General features: G+C 36.6%; 1 protein-coding gene across 3 annotated transcripts; it reads left to right on the top strand.

Annotated features, from left to right (window-relative positions):
* Nucleotides 1–2,005: 2,005 nt before the first annotated feature.
* Nucleotides 2,006–12,179, top strand: LOC129268062 (nitric oxide synthase-interacting protein-like). 3 transcript variants are annotated; one of them, XR_010294698.1, is made up of 9 exons: nt 2,006–2,161; nt 3,501–3,606; nt 3,868–3,979; nt 4,622–4,685; nt 5,229–5,404; nt 7,673–7,857; nt 8,428–8,536; nt 9,346–9,772; nt 10,497–12,169. XR_010294698.1 is itself a non-coding variant. In XM_064104993.1 (8 exons), exons 1-8 carry the CDS (start codon nt 2,092–2,094, stop codon nt 9,415–9,417), a joined length of 894 nt encoding a protein of 297 aa, XP_063961063.1. In that variant the 5' UTR covers nt 2,019–2,091; the 3' UTR covers nt 9,418–12,169. The 3 variants fall into 3 exon arrangements, 1 of the variants encoding a protein (XP_063961063.1); XR_010294697.1 differs by having other exon boundaries at nt 2,019–2,161; nt 9,346–9,521; nt 9,732–12,179; XM_064104993.1 differs by having other exon boundaries at nt 2,019–2,161; nt 9,346–12,169.
* Nucleotides 12,180–16,608: the final 4,429 nt, after the last annotated feature.

Here is a 16,608-nt window from a genome sequence, read left to right as displayed (position 1 = left end):
CTACATGTGCATGTATGCTAAATTAGGCCTTTAAAGTTTCTTTGAAAAACTACAAAGAATTGATTTTAATTCCAAACCATTTCAAATTACTTGGCCTAGTCGAAGAAATTTTTGGTCTAGATACCCAACCTGTCCGGACATGCAACTAGTGGTATGATAGGGGCACTTGTCCAATACTACAAGGTTGTGATAACATCCATGTGGTCTAACACCACTTTTAAAAAATGCAGTGCTAAGCTAACACCACTTTTATAACAAGGTTGTGATAACCTTGTCCGCAGTTAGTAACCTGTGTGGTGAACAAGATTGTCAACAAGATTGTCAATTTTCTCTTGATCTAGACTGGATGAATACTTGATATTTTGGAACAGTCAATTTTGACCATACAGTGAATTCATCATCATAAAAAAATGCCTTGGCACAAAACTAAATTGAATTCTTGAAATTAATTATTTTTTTTATAATTAAAAAGAGATTAAAAAGAGAGTCTGTGGAGATGAAGATCTGCATCAGTCACAGAGGGCCTCACAAAAATATGCTCAAAATTAAAAGTTTTTGAGCGCTCTTGTGAATAAAAGAAAAAGATTTCTAAGTCTAGAATGAAAACAGATAACTGAATGGATCTGTCTTTTTGAGTGTGCATTGTACATGAATGTTGCATAGACTCAAGACAGAAAGAGTGGCTGGAGAGTGCAAGAGGATTGGGTGCTTCCACTCTTCCCGCAATTCGAGAAATTTTTACTTTTTCCAGGAAAGGTTCCAGAAATGAAAAAAATTCCAGGAAATTCAGGGAAATCCAAAAATTACAAGGGGGCCCCTTGAGAAGCAAAATTAAAAATTGTAATGTAGAAATGCAGAAGTGTGCCCCCCCCCCCTTTGAACTTGAAGTCCCTTTTATTTTTGCATGTCAATTTTTTCCTCAGGAAAATGTGCCTCCCCTTTTGGAAAATCCTGGATCTGTCCATACTCCATGATTAAAATTAAATGACAATTTACCGTAGCAACTTTAAAATATTCATGTAATATTTTACAAAGATTTAGATCTAACATTAGATCTTCCTCCGGATCCAGACATAGGCTCCATCGTCGGAGCTCAACATTTTCTGCGCTCGTCATTTTGTAATTTTGTTCCTATTTTTCAAGAGGACAAGATGACCAAATTTAGGCTCACTGTATTAATTATTATTGCCAGATTTTCATTAAAAATCAAAATGGAAAATTCCAGGAATTGTCTATGAATTTCAGAAAATTTGGGATTCATTTTCAGGAAATTTGTTTTGGATCTGTGTAACATCGATGAGGGGTTTGGTGTCCGGACACTGAAAAATGAACTTAATGAAGCCTTGTATTTGTAGAAGTTTAGGCTTGCTGTTGTTTATCTCACTTGTTTTTTTTATTTTATCTCACTTCTCAGCAAAATAAAGCAAAAAATATAGCTTGAAATTGAATAATGCTTATCACCATCATTATTTGTTCTTTATAATATTTTCTTACATTCTGTGCTAAAAAAAATCTAAGACATTGCTTGTATTTTTGTAAACTTTTCAAAATTAAAGGAGATGTCGTGAGTCCGGACACCCAACCCGTCAGGAAACACAACCACAGCGTATATCGGGCTACTGAGCCAGCCGCACTGCCGGCTATGGTTGCCAGTCCCATACCGTATCTTTACTGTCATGTTTACGCCTTGGAACTATTAAAAATTAGTAAAAAAGCATGTTAAAATTCAAAATTATTGCAAACCAAACATATCAAAATGAAGCACATAAAATTCTCTTTAAAAACTATCATTTTGTTTTTCTTAATAACAATTGTTATTACCTGAAATTTGCTGTCGAAAAATCTTCCCCATTGACTTTGTACACAAACTTCGGTGAATTTGGAACTATTCAAAAGCTCCATGAGCAAATGACGGCTACTTCCGGTGTCGCAACCTTGTTTATATAGGGCCTTGGATATCGATGGATAGCGCCACCTTCACACTAAACTCAACCAACCAATTACTATACTAGTTGCATTGACCAACTCGCTCTCTTTGAGCCTCCGATTCGATTTAATTTTAAGCCCCAGAAGAAACACAATTGAAACAAAATGACACGACATCAGAGAAATTGCACAGCAGGAACTGTTTATACATATCATGAAAGACAAAAGGACGCTGGTGAGCTTATAAATTTGATCATTTTGATATCCAAAATCTGTGTTTGATTGATTGTCTTGACTCTGTCTTGTCGTTTGACTTTGAGAAATGGTGTTGTCCCACTCGTTCATTTCTGTGTACCGGGCGATATTCTGGTCCTCGCCTCATTCTCAACTAACGTTCATCATCATCTGCTGTAATCTTCAAAGGGCTCTGCAGCCTATCACGAAGATGGATGGGAAAAAAAGAAAGATCAAAAGACAAAAAAAAAAGAAAATCAAAAAGAAAGAAGGAAAGAAATAAAGGAAGAAAGAAGGAAGGAAAGAAAAAAAATAGAAAAAACAAAACTGAGGGGAAGAGAAAGGAAGGAAAGAAACGTTTAGACTAACCAAAGGCCAGGCCTTAAATTTCGTCATTTTTAGGGCAAGGCCCGTTCAGCCTTGAAATACCTCATATTTTGGAGGGCGTCAATTTTTTTATTTTATTTTATTTTTTTATTTAGGGCCTAGCCTAGCGCCTATTTACCACTTGTGGGATGGAACACCCTATCACTAGTATCACTATCAGCAAGTGCTGTTTTTCGTAGGGGTCCATAGGCCACTACAGAGGGCACCAAGGCCAAAAAATTTTCCCAAGAAGGGCATCGAAGGTCAATCTTTTTACTAAATTTTAGGTAGGCCTATCCTTTTCTTTATTTTAGATGTCAAATGTACTTACTCTTGTACGGGGTGCTACATAAAGCAAGTGAATTTCAATATAGATCTAGGCCCTAGTTGGAAAATACTTGCCCGAGTATATATTTCACTTAGGCCCAAAAAACTTTCAAAGCAAGATTTTACCGCTTCAAAAGAAAGTAGTGTCATTCTAATTTCTATGTACTAACCCAGGGAGCTCCCGCCCGCACAGCGGGCCGGAGCCCAGCCCAGGCCCAGGGGCTTACCGTGTATTTTACCATACTCACGGGACTAGGGTGATTTATGGTCTAAATATTTCTCCAAATGAATTGTGAAAACAGAAATTATGCACTTACCACGATTGTATGGATGAAGGTCTAACGAGTGGCAGTCTCCTGACATCTGGGCACAAACTGGAACCTCAAAAAAACGAAAAGTTCTCTCCTTCTACCCCAGTCTCGATCGGCCATTTTGTTACAATTCATAACAAAAATGGCCGATCGAGACGGGGGTAGAAGGAGAGAACTTTGTAAGAGTACATTTGCTTTTTACCTATTATGATAAGAGTACTTGCTATTTAAAACTTACTTGCATTTTAACTTTTTAAGATAGGAGTATTTGGTTTTTAACTCATTTTTAAACTCAACTTAAGAGTACTTTATTTCATTTCCTTCTTCCAAATATAGCTGCATCGGGTTATGGCACCAATAAAGCTCGTCTTGGGAAAGACTCGGAGAAAGATTTTGATTGCTGTTGTCTCACCTTACAGCCATGCAAGAACCCTGTCATCACGTAAGTCAAGTCAAAATACAACAAAATAGAACAATTGATATTGATGCACATTGTTGAAAGATGGTTAGAGCAATGCTTTGTTAGTGTAGTCTTTAGAGTTAGTTTAATAAAAGACAAACTATAATTGCAACTTTGCCTTGATGGTAACTACTGTGGTAACATGGCTCAACATCCAATCAACATCGAGACTTCCATGGTGGTTAGTGAAAATGATGGCAAAGTTAAATAATTATAAGTCCTTTTCATATTTTCAATTTCCAGGAAAGATGGCTACTTGTATGACAAGGAAGCCATCTTGGAGTATATTCTCTTGAAGAAAAAAGAAATCAAACTTCAGATGAGTGAATATGAGAAACAAATCAAGAAACAGGAGGTGAGCAATGCTGCAGAGTTTTACAGATAATAAAAAAAACAATATTTATTGAAAGTATAACAACATAATCAGTGAAAGTAATTGAATATATATCAAGATAATTACAAACATTTATACTAGTAAAAATGTAAATTTTATAAATTATTATCTATTGAAAATATAATGATATAATCAGTGAACATAATTACAAATATATCAAGAGAATTGTAAGTATACATACTAATGAATATATTAACAGTACATGAAGAGTATAGACGGAAAATACTAAAAATCATAAGTCCATTTACGAAAATGTGCAGAAAGATAACCTTTCTTTTTAGTGATTCCGTATTCCATATTACTTAAACTCATTAAAGGGAGGTTTAAGCTAGCAAAGTCAGGGATTTAATTTTGAAATTTGCAGAGATAAATAAAGTTTCTTAACAAAACAAAATTAATCAAATAAGGGCCGTGTTATTTTTATATGATTACAACTGAAACTATTATAAAAAGCTATATCTAATACAATTTTTTTCTCGAGAATTGAGTTATATTTTTTTTCAACCAGTTACTCATTTGATCTCCCCAATACAAATTGATTATGATGAAATCTTCTCAACTGTATGTATAATTTATCCTCTTATTCCAACACCTCTCACTTAGAAACTGGATGAAGATGGAAAGAAATCACAACAATTGAAGAGAGTCCAAGACTTTGTTGAATCAGGTAAGGTAACATATATAGGACTGTTTCAAATAGTCAATGATTTTCAGTGAAGAACAAACTGATATGTCAAGACAACAATGTTTGCATGAGTATACATATATGTATATCTTATTTAGAAAATGCTTTTAATGGATACGTCTTTGCTTGCTATTCCAAATACTCCTACAAAAACTGGTGATGATACATATACTGCTACTGCTTCTAAAGAATCAAACAACATTATATCATCAAACTTTACGGACAAATTGAAGAAAGTCTTAAAAATATAATTCATCTCCGATCAGCCATTTCCCTTTTCTTGATCTATTTTATTTACATACATTTGTATTGTAATTGTCCAATACATTGATGCTTGTTTGTAAATGCTTTGATGTAGAGAACTATGGAGAGCTAAATGTTGGTTATTGAAATTATTATTCTAAATGCTTTGTTCGTTGGCTTTCCATAGTTAAGATTGGTTGGATCAATTTAAACTCATTGTAAGATGGACTGGATTCGTCTTTTATAACAATATAAAATTTACAAAGCTTTCTTCTTACGCAGAGAGTAGCATCATGGGCGGAGCCTCTTCTGCTAAGCGAGCAAGAACGGGCGAGGCGTCGACATCGAACGGTACCAAGTCGGTTTCTAACATGATAGATGGGAGAAATAAAGAATTGCCTAGCTTCTGGATCCCTGAACACACACCGGATGCAAAGCCAACCCTTGTCAAAAAACCTGTGAGTTAAAGTTACCAGGGTTACCATCTTAGAAAGAGTTAAAGGACAAGTCCACCCCAATAAAAAGTTCATTTGAATAAAAAGAGAAAAATCCAACTAGCATAACACTGAAAATTTCATCAAAATCGGATGTAAAATAAAAAAGTTATGACATCTTTTAAGTTTCGCTTAATTTCACAAAACAGTTATATGCACATTCTGGTCTGTATGCAAATGAGGTGACTGATGACGTCATCCACTCACTATTTCTTTTGTATTTTATTATATGAAATATGAAATAATCTAATTTTCTCCTCTTTGTCAAGTGAAACAACGATTAATTCCTCCATGAACATGTGGAATTAGCATTGTTTAATAATATATGGTTCAGTCAAGTTGGTCCTTATTGTCAAATCTGTAAAAAAATCAAATATTGTATAATTCAAACAATAAAAAACAAAAGAAATAGTGAGTGATTGTCATCATCGACTGTCTCATTTGCATATCACTGTTTTGTGAAAAATAAGCTAAACTTGAAAATGTCATAACTTTCTTATTTTACATCTGATTTTGATGAAATTCTCAGTGTTATGTTTGTCGGATTTTTCTCTTTTTATTTAAATCAACATTTTTCTGGGATGGACTTGACCTTTAAATCCAATTAACCTCAACTCTATGGAAATCCATCAACGTCATAATTCATTCTTCAGGAAATTTTCACATAATGTCCTTTGTAAAGAAAGAGATGGAGAGTGAATATTCAAGAAAGGAAAGCAAGGAATGTATGAATGTACATCATATCTAGAAAATATTTAGAACAAGCATGCAGTTAAGATGATGATGGCCGTCCATAGTTGTAGTTTATTGGATCAATCACAACTATTTGTGAAATGGGTCCCAGGGCCCCGTAACACAAAGCTTAGCAATGATCATAGAACATTTGTCTACGATTGATTCCATTGACTACAATGTACAATCAATCGTAAAAATCAAGTGTTCAATCAGTCGCGAACCTTTGTGATACAGAACCCAGGTCCCTGTAACATTAAACTTTGCGATCGATTGTTGGGCAGATTTCTATGATTCATTGTGTTGATTATTGTGTACAGTGGCGTACCGAGGATTTTCCACAGGGGGGGGGGCAAAACCGTCCGCCAAAAAATTTAACAAGCTTCAATCACAAATAAAGGATTTCGTACCAGAAAAAAAATTGACAAGCAAAAAAAAAAAGGTCTTCAAGCTTGTCAGGGGGGGCAATATAGGTCTTCAAGCTCGTCAGGGGGGCAAAAAAGGTCTTTCAAGCTCGTCGGGGGGGGGGGGGGGGGGCAGGTATACCTCCTTTGCATGGGTTGTGACTCGTCAGGGGGGGCAGAGTGCCCCCCCTGCCCCCCCACCCATAGGTACGCTAGTGATTGTGTATGATCAATCAAAGAAATCACCCCCCGCCCCCACAATCAATCACTAAGCTGTATGTAACGTGGCTCAGTTTGAGGTTTTTTACAATGCAAATTCTGTGTTCTTTGGTGTTCTAAACATCAGAGTTTATATTTGATGACACGAGACCCAGGAAGGATTTCATGAAACAGGGCCTGTCTTACAAAGAGTTGCAATTGATCCGATCAATCACAACTATGGACGGCCAGCTACGTCAACATCTATTATTCATGTCTGTTTAAAATATTTTCTAACTATGATGCATCTTCATGCATTCATTATTTTCTTGAAAATTCACTGTGCTGCTCTTTGTTTACAAAGGACATTGTGCAAATATCCCAAAGAAAAAATTATGACAGTGATGGATTTCCATAGAGTTACGAAGGATTGGATCAATCGTATTCAGTGATTTATACTGACTATTGTTCTAAGCTACATGTACTCTAAATCCTTGCATCTGATTGGCTAATAGCAGATTAGTCTGTGAAAATCACTGACAAAATTTTCATGTAATGCATCCCAGTATTTGTTTTGATATTAGATCCAGGTTTTGGATACGAACATGTCTTGGGTTGATAGATTAAAACTTAAAATAGCAAATAATCCTTGTATGGTTTGTGCTGTAGTTATATTGTTCATTATTGTGCTTTATTTTTTTATACTGCTTTATAATGCATATGTATACTTCCCTTTTTCTCTTTCTTCCTTCTCTCATTCATCTTAGGCACTTTTAAATTAAATTATGATGTATATTACTGAATTGTTTGTAAATTTACCCCTTCAGCTTGTGCTGTTAGTCAATCTGAAATAATAATAATGTAATAAATATATATTTCTGTAACTTTCTTTTTGTAGGACAAGACAATCTACTGTCCGATGAGCAAGAATCCTCTTTCTCTGAAATCACTCATTCCTGTCAACTTCACACTAGTAGATGAGAAGGATAAGACACCACTAGTTGCTAAGAGAGAGAGATTTAAATGCGCAGTCACCCATGATGTACTCTCCAACTCAACGCCGTGTGCTGTACTTAAACCAAGGTACTTTTTTCATCCCCTTCCTCTTTCATTTTCTCATATGCTTATTGATTTTTTCTTTTTCATCTTGTTCCGATCGATCGTCTCTTTTTTCCTCTCTTCTGTTCTCCTTTTCCCATTTTCTTTTCTGTATTCATCTTCTCTCCGTACTCCCCTACTTATTCATTTTTTAATTTTTGTTTCATCTTCATATCTATCTGATGAATAATTGCTATAATTAGTACATCATTTCTTGTATTTACAAAAGTAAATATAATTTTTCTCCTCTCTTTGCTTTAATTTACAGTAGTAAGGTAGTCACTATGGAATGTATCAAGAAATTTGTTTTTTTTTCTTCTTTCTCTTTCGCTTCCTCGATCTCCTCCTTTTTCCTTTTTTTTTTGTTCTTTTTCCTCCTCTTCTTGCCATTTCTCTTCTTTGTCTTTCTCTCTTCCTTATTCTTTCTTCTTTCGATCATTTTTTTTCCTTCTTTAAAATCAACTTGCTGTATGATTGCTGTAATCGGTACATCTATTGTTTATTTACAAAAGTGAATGATCTTTTTTCTTCTCTCTTTATGTTTTATTATCCCAGTGGTAAGGTAGTGACAATGGAATGCATCAAGAAGCTCATCAAGAAAGACATGATTGATCCTTTTACTGAAGACAAGCTTGAAGAAACAGACATCATTGAATTCAAAAGGGTAAGTCTTAATGTAGCTCACTGATCAGGGCCCTGTCTTATAAAGAGTTGCAATTGATCCAATCAATCACAACTATGGAAAGCCAGCAACATCAACATGAAAATGCATGATCGTTGAAAATATTTTCTAGATATAATGAAAACCCGTACATTTATTGTTTTCTTGAAAATTCAGGATGCTTTTCTTTGCTGACAAAGGACATTGTACAAATTTCCTGGAGAAATAAATTATGACATTGCTGGATTTCCATAGAGATACGATTGATCAGATCAATTGTAAGTCTTCATAAGACTGGGCCCTACTGGATGATTCACAAGGCTGTTCATTACAAGCAATTTTACAAGTGACTGGTGATCCTTTCTTGTGGTAAATGATGTACACTAAGTTTCCATTGATGTTGATTTATTGCCTAAGAAAGGATCACCAGTCGTAAAGCTGCTTTCAACTTTTGAAACAGCTTTATGAAACACCCACCTGTAGAGTGATGTCGCTGAAGCATCTTGAAATAAAGCCATCAGTCGTTTCTTTTTAGTTCCATTCATTCTTCATTACTTCAAATCTTCCATGTGCTCATTATGTCTTCTTAACAGTAGATTTTCTGCTAGACTAATGCAGATGGTGCTAAAAGACTTTAGAAATGGCCCCAAATTAGTGCATTTGTGCACCCCTAACGTTCCTGTTGATTTGCATACAAATGCCCTTTTATTTTTTTATAAGATGTGATACGAATGCCATATTTTGTGTGTAGTCCCAATTCCCGGGTCCCTATTTAACCATATTTTGTTTTGTTTTGTTCTTATTTTTACCAGGGAGGCACAGGTTACGCCAGCACTGGGGCCAAGGCAGCAGAGAAGGCTAGACCTGTCATGATGGCCTCATAGTCCAGACTTTATACTTCAGTTCCTAGTCCAGCTCATCACTCTGCAGTATGCCTGTTCAGACCTTGATATCTATCCAGATCTAAACATGGATCCTTGTCAAGCTTGTCATCTAGAGTCTATCCACTAATAGGATTTAAAGCAAGACCTTAATTTAAACATTGGACCTGTCATGTTGGCCTCATAGTCCAGACTTTATACTTCAGTTCCTTGTCCAGCTCATCACTCTGCAGTATGCCTGTTCAGACCTTGATATCTATCCAGATCTAAACATGGATCCTTGTCAAGCTTGTCATCTAGAGTCTATCCACTAATAGGATTTAAAGCAAGACCTTAATTTAAACATTGGACCTGTCATGTTGGCCTCATAGTCCAGACTTTATACTTCAGTTCCTAGTCCAGCTCATCACTCTGCAGTATACTTTGAGTCCTAGTCAGACCGCGATCTAAAACCTAGATCTGACCCTGGATCCGAGTCTACGCCACCTCCTTGTCTGGATTCTAAGCCAGATCTTGTTTTAAATCGTAGACCTGTCATGAATTGCATCAGAGCCCAGACTCTATACTCTGGTTCTTAGTCCTGCTTATCACCAAGGAGTATAGTAGTCATAGTCAGAGCATGGTCTAAAATCAACATCTAAGCCTGGGCTCTTTTTTCATCACCAACCTCTCCCAGACTCGACTTCATATTCTTGTCTGGATTTTTAAGGCCACCGCACACCTTACGATTGCTCTGCGACCCAATTTAGGAATAAAATCATAATTTAATGCTAATGTCAAGACCTATAATATCTTAGTATGTAAAGTTCTAAATCACTGTATGAATACCTATTTTCAAATCTGTGACTATCCTATCATCCTTATTACATTAAGGCTAATTTAATATGTAGTCATAATAATGACATAGCAGTCGTACGATTGGCTACGATTTGAATCAAATTTTGCCTTTAATCCAAAAATACAGGCTTGCAATCATCCAAAACTGTTATAATTTGAACCTCAGATATATACTATTCATTTGCATTTTCAGAAAATGAGCAAGATGCGATTTTTTCCAAAATCGAATTTTGGACCAGTCATAGGGTGTGCGGTGGCCTTAAGACAGACATGGATTTAAATCATAGACCTGTCATGGTCAGAACAGGGCCCCCAATAATATTGTTTTTAATTTCTTTATTTTATTGTTTGTAGGATGAAACGTGTTTCAGAATTTGATTTTAATCAAATTCATATTAGAAAATCAGGTTGAAACGGCTTAGGATGAGAAATGTTGTTGCAATTTATGAATATGAGGACTCCTATCTTTTAAAGAGAGGGTTGTTCAAGTCGCACTCCAAGCATTAATTTCCTTTCGCAAGAAATTTACAGTATCCATATTGTGCTGCACTAAACTCGGGTCAGATAAAAGGAACCTGACAGGAATTCATTCCTTGACACCCTGAGTGTGTAACAGCAGGCGTCCGTTGCAGAAAGAGTTGTGATCAAACGCAACTCGAAAAATCTTATCCAACTCAAAAATCTTGCGCAACTTGATTCCAGCCAATCAGGCACCCGCATTTGGGACTTGCGCTTGATATTTTGACTTGTGTTACATTTATTGTAGAGTGCTTAGAGGCTTCTGATAAAGAGATGCTTAGCACTTATCAAGCAAATTATGATTATTACTAGTAGTATGTTTGGTTGTTTGTATTCATATTCCTTAAAAAAATGTTTTTTTTTACTTGACATGACAAAATGAGTCGTGTCCCTGTTATTCCTTTTCATAAACTTGATACGATACCAAAAGCTTTGTAAGACAAGAAAGTATAATTTGTCCAATGGCATGTCATGAATTAGAGCTGCCAAGTAGTACTGATTTTCAGTATTTAGTACTGAAAAATGAGAAGAAAACTGATGGTTTCATGCTAAATACTGATTTCTAAAGTTTAAGTTTTGTGTTGTCCGATGGTATTTCTTTGAAAATACTGATTTCCTCACCAAAATACTGATTTTCAGCTTTAAAAATACTGAAATGTTTTTTTTTCGGGTTGGCAGCTCTGATTAGATGTTAAGGTCCACTTATATAGCACAATCTTCTTTGCTTGATATTTGGTATCATATTACCCTGGATGTAGCTTAGCCCCTGTATCGATGCTAAAGCATTCAAGTAATAAATCCTACCTGTTCACCTCTCCTGGGTTGAGTGCAGCACAATGTGGATCAATTTTTTTGCTGAAGAAAAATATGTTTAGGGACAGAGAAGTGACAATTGTTAAGTACTTGAAGGGGGGGTGGGTTGCGTTTAGGGTTAAAAAATCACGATTGTCATTTAATCTGGATTGAAAAGAAGAATGCTAAACCCTATATAGCCCTGGCTATTTGGAAATATCTCAGCCAGGCAAGGGAGGGGATTTTTTGGTTATCATTAGATTGAATGCAATAAGTTATACAGTGTATATGAAAAGCTTAAGATCAGCTCTATTAATCATAATTAATCATAACAAATCTCAAAAATTCGTTTTTTTTTACTTTAAGGGATTTAGATGTATATGTAGAGTACCACTGAGCAATCATTTTATCTCATTTTATTTTTTTACAAAGACTGCAATTTCAAGAACTATTTTAAGAAACTTGATTTTGATTACAATTTTTGTCCCATTATTTAGATATCTTTGATTAATGATAAAATTATGTTTCAATCAACTTTACAAACTACATACCCTGTATAAAATGTAGATAGGCTTTAATTGTAAATAAAATTATGTGTATGAAATGTACATCTTTGCAGAAGAAAATTCTGATGATGATGATTATGATGATGATGATGAAGGTAATAATGATGTTGATGGTGATGATGACGATGATTATGATGATGGTGATGTAGTGATGATGATGATGATGGTGATGAAGATTATGATGATTATGATGAAGTAGATGATTATGTTGATATTGATGGTGATGATGGTGATGATGATGATGGGGATGGTGATGATGGTAATGATGATGATGGTGATGATGATGGTGATGATGATGATGATGATGGTGATGATGATGGTGGTGATGATGGGGATGAAGATTATGATGATTATGATGAAGTAGATGATTATGTTGATATTGATGGTGATGATGGTGATGATGATGATGGGGATGGTGATGATGGTAATGATGATGATGGTGATGATGATGGTGGTGATGATGATGATGGTGATGATGATGGTGATGATGATGATGGTGATGATGATGGTGATGATGATGTTGATGTTCATGATATTGATGATGATGGTGATGATGATTATGATGAAGTAGATGATTATGTTGATAGTGATGATGATGATGGTGATGATGATGATGGTGATGATGATGGTGGTGATGATGGGGATGGTGATGATGGTGATGATGATGATGGTGATGATGATGGTGATGATGATGGTGGTGATGATGGGGATGGTGATGATGATGGTGATGATGATGATGATGGTGATGATGGTGATGGTGATGGTGATGGTGATGATGATGGGGATGATGATGATGATTATGATGAAGTAGATGATGATGTTGGTGGTGATGGTGATAATCATGATGGTCGTGACTTTGATTGTTGATGATGGTGATGGTGATGATGATAATGATGATGATGCATTTGTATAGCGCCATATATCTGTCAAAGACATTCAAAGGCGCATTGGAGGAGCCAGCCAATCTGGGTCGCCAAGAAGGGTGCGCACACAGAACTGTGACCCGCAGGTCTCTCCCGATAACCGGTTGGGGAATACAGGTGGACCACTACACCGGGGGTTCCCCCTACTCTGATTAGAATAGTGCAGTGGGTTCTTAACGTGCAAAGTTGGTGATTCTCTTCTACACGGGGCCTCCATTTAACGTTCTATCCGAGGGACGGAGTGTTTTCCACTGTAACATAGCCTGCATCTATGAATCAGGGGAGAGACGTTTACACACAACGCACTGGCTTCAGTCATCCACCCGGGGTGGACTCGAACCCACGATCTTTGGTTCGACGGGCAGACGCTTTACCGACTGAGCCAACTTGGCTCTCTAGATGATGATAATGATGGTGATGATGATGTTGATGATGATTGAGATGATGTTACTGATGAATGTTGATGTTAATTTATATCTGTGCTTTAGAAAAAGCAACATGATTTCAGTTGATAAAGTATGACTATAATGTATTCATCGCAAGAGGGAGACAGATCAAACCACCTAATGAAACTGAATTTAGAAATTATTTTAGGGTCATTACGTACGAATGTATTCGGAGAGCGTCGGCGAGATCAACTTCCCTAACTAATTTGTTCGGTTAGTTCAGCTGTGAAGTACATCACAGCGATATCGCGGAAGATGGAGTTTGTGTACAAAGAGTGGGAATATCTTTCTTTGTGAGTGTGATGATTCATTAGATTGGATTTTTTTGTGATTTATGAGGTATTTCATGTTATGAGAAGATCATGGCGGAAAGGTTGCGGACTGAGGAGTTGCCTTCTCCGTGGAAATATGCTGTCACTTCGGATGGCCGTGTATTCTTTATAAAGTAAGTTCCTTAAATTATCGTTATTCTAGACTAAAATCCCAAAATGTGCAGCTGCACTGCAGACTGCAGCAGCTGTAGCTGGCCTGTAAGCGCTAGCGCAGAGCTTAACTTAGACCAAAAAGCTTCACTCAGTCTCTGTATTTGGTACTTGTTCGCTGAACTTAACTGCGTTGGCTTTACTCATAAAATTCATAGTAAAATGTCAGATATTGTTAAATAAATCCCCAGAAATGATTCCTGTCTACGCAGAGCTGCAAATGTAAATCTAAAAAATAAATTTAACTCCGCAAAAACAAAACGCAACGTTTGCAGAGTGTAAGTTAGGAGTCTAACTAACGTTTAAATTTTTGGTAAGTTGTACAAGATCAGAAGATTGGTGTAAGAAATAAGGGGTCCAGATAAAACTAACTTAGATAAAACACTTCCAAGTTCCATGCGATTGCTCGAAATAGGAACTACGATATCTAAAATCTAACCAAGTTCCATTTCACTTATATTATAAATATTATAACGATTGATATGAAGTCCCTTTGGTGACTTATTTTAGCACTATGCTCCTCATCTTTTCTTGCTCTTTGTTGCTCGTTGTTCCGAAGGTTCGTTAATCCGAAAACGAAATAAGCTTCGTTGTTCCGAAGGTTCAAAGTCCGAAAACGAAATATGGTTCGTTAATCATTTCGAACCTTCAGAATTACAAACCTCATTTTGTTTTCGGACTAAAGAAACTTCGGAAATACGAATCTCAGAATAATGAACCTTCGGTATAACGAAGCTTCGGAATTACGAATGTATGCGGGCCTATTCATATCAAAGACACGACAAGGGAAAGACTAGGCACCTAAACTATTTTACATGCCTTGTCTTGTCTTTCCGTTAATGCCCACAATCATTATATTGATTATTATGGCATTTGAATGTCAAGATTGACTTGACCTGAATTTTGCCGGGACCGGCAGGTGCAATACACCGGGTGAACACCCTACTCTGACGAATAGTGTATTGGTTTTAACGTTTTAGCATAGGTTGTGACTCTCCTATACACGGGACCAACATTTGCGTCCTTTCCGATGGACGGAGTTCTGCATTCACACCTGCACTGAATACAGTGGTGAGGCACGCTAACACACAACGCTATAGCATCAGATTTTTTGTCAGACGCGTTTCGGCATGAGCGGGACTCGAACCCTACGTTGAGATTTACAAACTTATCCGAAACATGCGCTCTAACCGACTGAGCTATGCTGCCTCCAAATGCAAATCGACGCATAGCATTACGCAACGTCCGTGAAGTGTCCAATCTTCATTGTATAGATTGTCTTAAGTAGACTGTATTACCGACACATGAACAAAGCTTTTACTGCTGGTTTTGTTCAAGGTACGTAGATTTTTTGTATTTTAAAATTGGTCATTGTTTTAAATTATTTGCAAAAAGTGTTATCTTTGCCAATAATAATCTTAAATTATGTTTTTGAAGGTATTTCATATATTGGTGCCCATATTTAATCATGTAATTATAAGAATTACGCATTCAAAGAATTAGACACAGTTACAAAATTACCGATGAGCTGAATCAAGGCTGTGAAATTTATTAGCGCTACCATCGGGCTTCCTTTTATTTCCGTAGAAGAGACATGCGAAGTTGCTTTGCAGTCCGAGTTTGCAAATTTGCTCTTTTTTGTATGAATTTGAAATAAGTATGATTGTATGGCTACTCACTGGAAAGAGCCCCGGTGAGTAGCGAGAAGGAGTTTCGGCAAATATTACTTCTGTAATGAAGTGATACTTGCCGACTACATAGAAATCCAGGGTCAAACTCAGTTCGGTGTACAAGGTTTAACATACTAACCTCGTACTAGTGTGAGTGGCCTAGACATGGTGTAGTGGTTATGACTCCAGTCTCCCCATTAATACCGTAATGAAAGTCTGGTCATAGGTTCAAATCTTACTCCAGCCATTGATATCTTTCAGCAAGAAATTCATCCATATTTTGTTGTGATAATAAATAGCTGAATTTATAAAGCGCTTTTTGCCAGAGGACACAAAGCGCTGCTATTATTACCCCGGCTTTAGCTCGAGCTACCATCACCTGCGCTCAGTGCATGCAAGGAATTACTCCTGCCGGGTACCCATTCACCTCACCTGGGTCGAGTGCAGCACAGTGTGTATAAAATTTTTGCTGAAGAAAAACACGCCATGGCTATGATTCGAACCCACGACCCTCTGTTTCAAAGGCAAGAGTCAGAACCACTAGACCACGACACACCCACAGGGTTGTATTCAACCCAGGTGACATAATACGGACCTGGCAGGAAATTATTCCTTGATACACCTGTATGCTGAGTGCTTGACACCAGCTCTGCTATATGTGTTTCATTATTAAATATTAGTTTATGTTTTATTCTTTGTTTTGTGTTTCATTAATATGTTTTATACTTTGTTTTTTTGTTATAGTGATGACACAAGGACAACAACATGGGTTCATCCAGTTACAGGAGTAGCAGTAGCATCAGGATATGAGAGCAGAGAAGGTCAGTTCTCACTAGATCAATCTCTTTAAACTTTTAATCATGAGCATTTTATTCCTTCAAGGTCGGCTCTCACTACTTAGAGTTTCTTGGTCATACATACATGTTGGCTACATGCACTGGCGGATCCAGGGGGGAGCA

Source organism: Lytechinus pictus, chromosome 9 (genome assembly GCF_037042905.1).
Source record: "Lytechinus pictus isolate F3 Inbred chromosome 9, Lp3.0, whole genome shotgun sequence".
Classification (NCBI taxonomy): domain Eukaryota; kingdom Metazoa; phylum Echinodermata; class Echinoidea; order Temnopleuroida; family Toxopneustidae; genus Lytechinus; species Lytechinus pictus.
Note: the sequence above shows the minus strand (reverse complement) of the source record. Positions and strands in the feature narration are given on the sequence as shown.

What these genes read in the sequence shown, in the direction of transcription:
- LOC129268062 (XM_064104993.1), top strand. Translation starts at nt 2,092, where the DNA reads ATGACACGACATCAGAGAAATTGCACAGCAGGAACTGTTTATACATAT. An exon ending in TGAAAGACAAAAGGACGCTG is followed by an intron (nt 2,162 to 3,500) that starts GTGAGCTTATAA and finishes TTCCAAATATAG; the next exon opens with CTGCATCGGGTTATGGCACC. An exon ending in CAACCCTTGTCAAAAAACCT is followed by an intron (nt 5,405 to 7,672) that starts GTGAGTTAAAGT and finishes TTCTTTTTGTAG; the next exon opens with GACAAGACAATCTACTGTCC.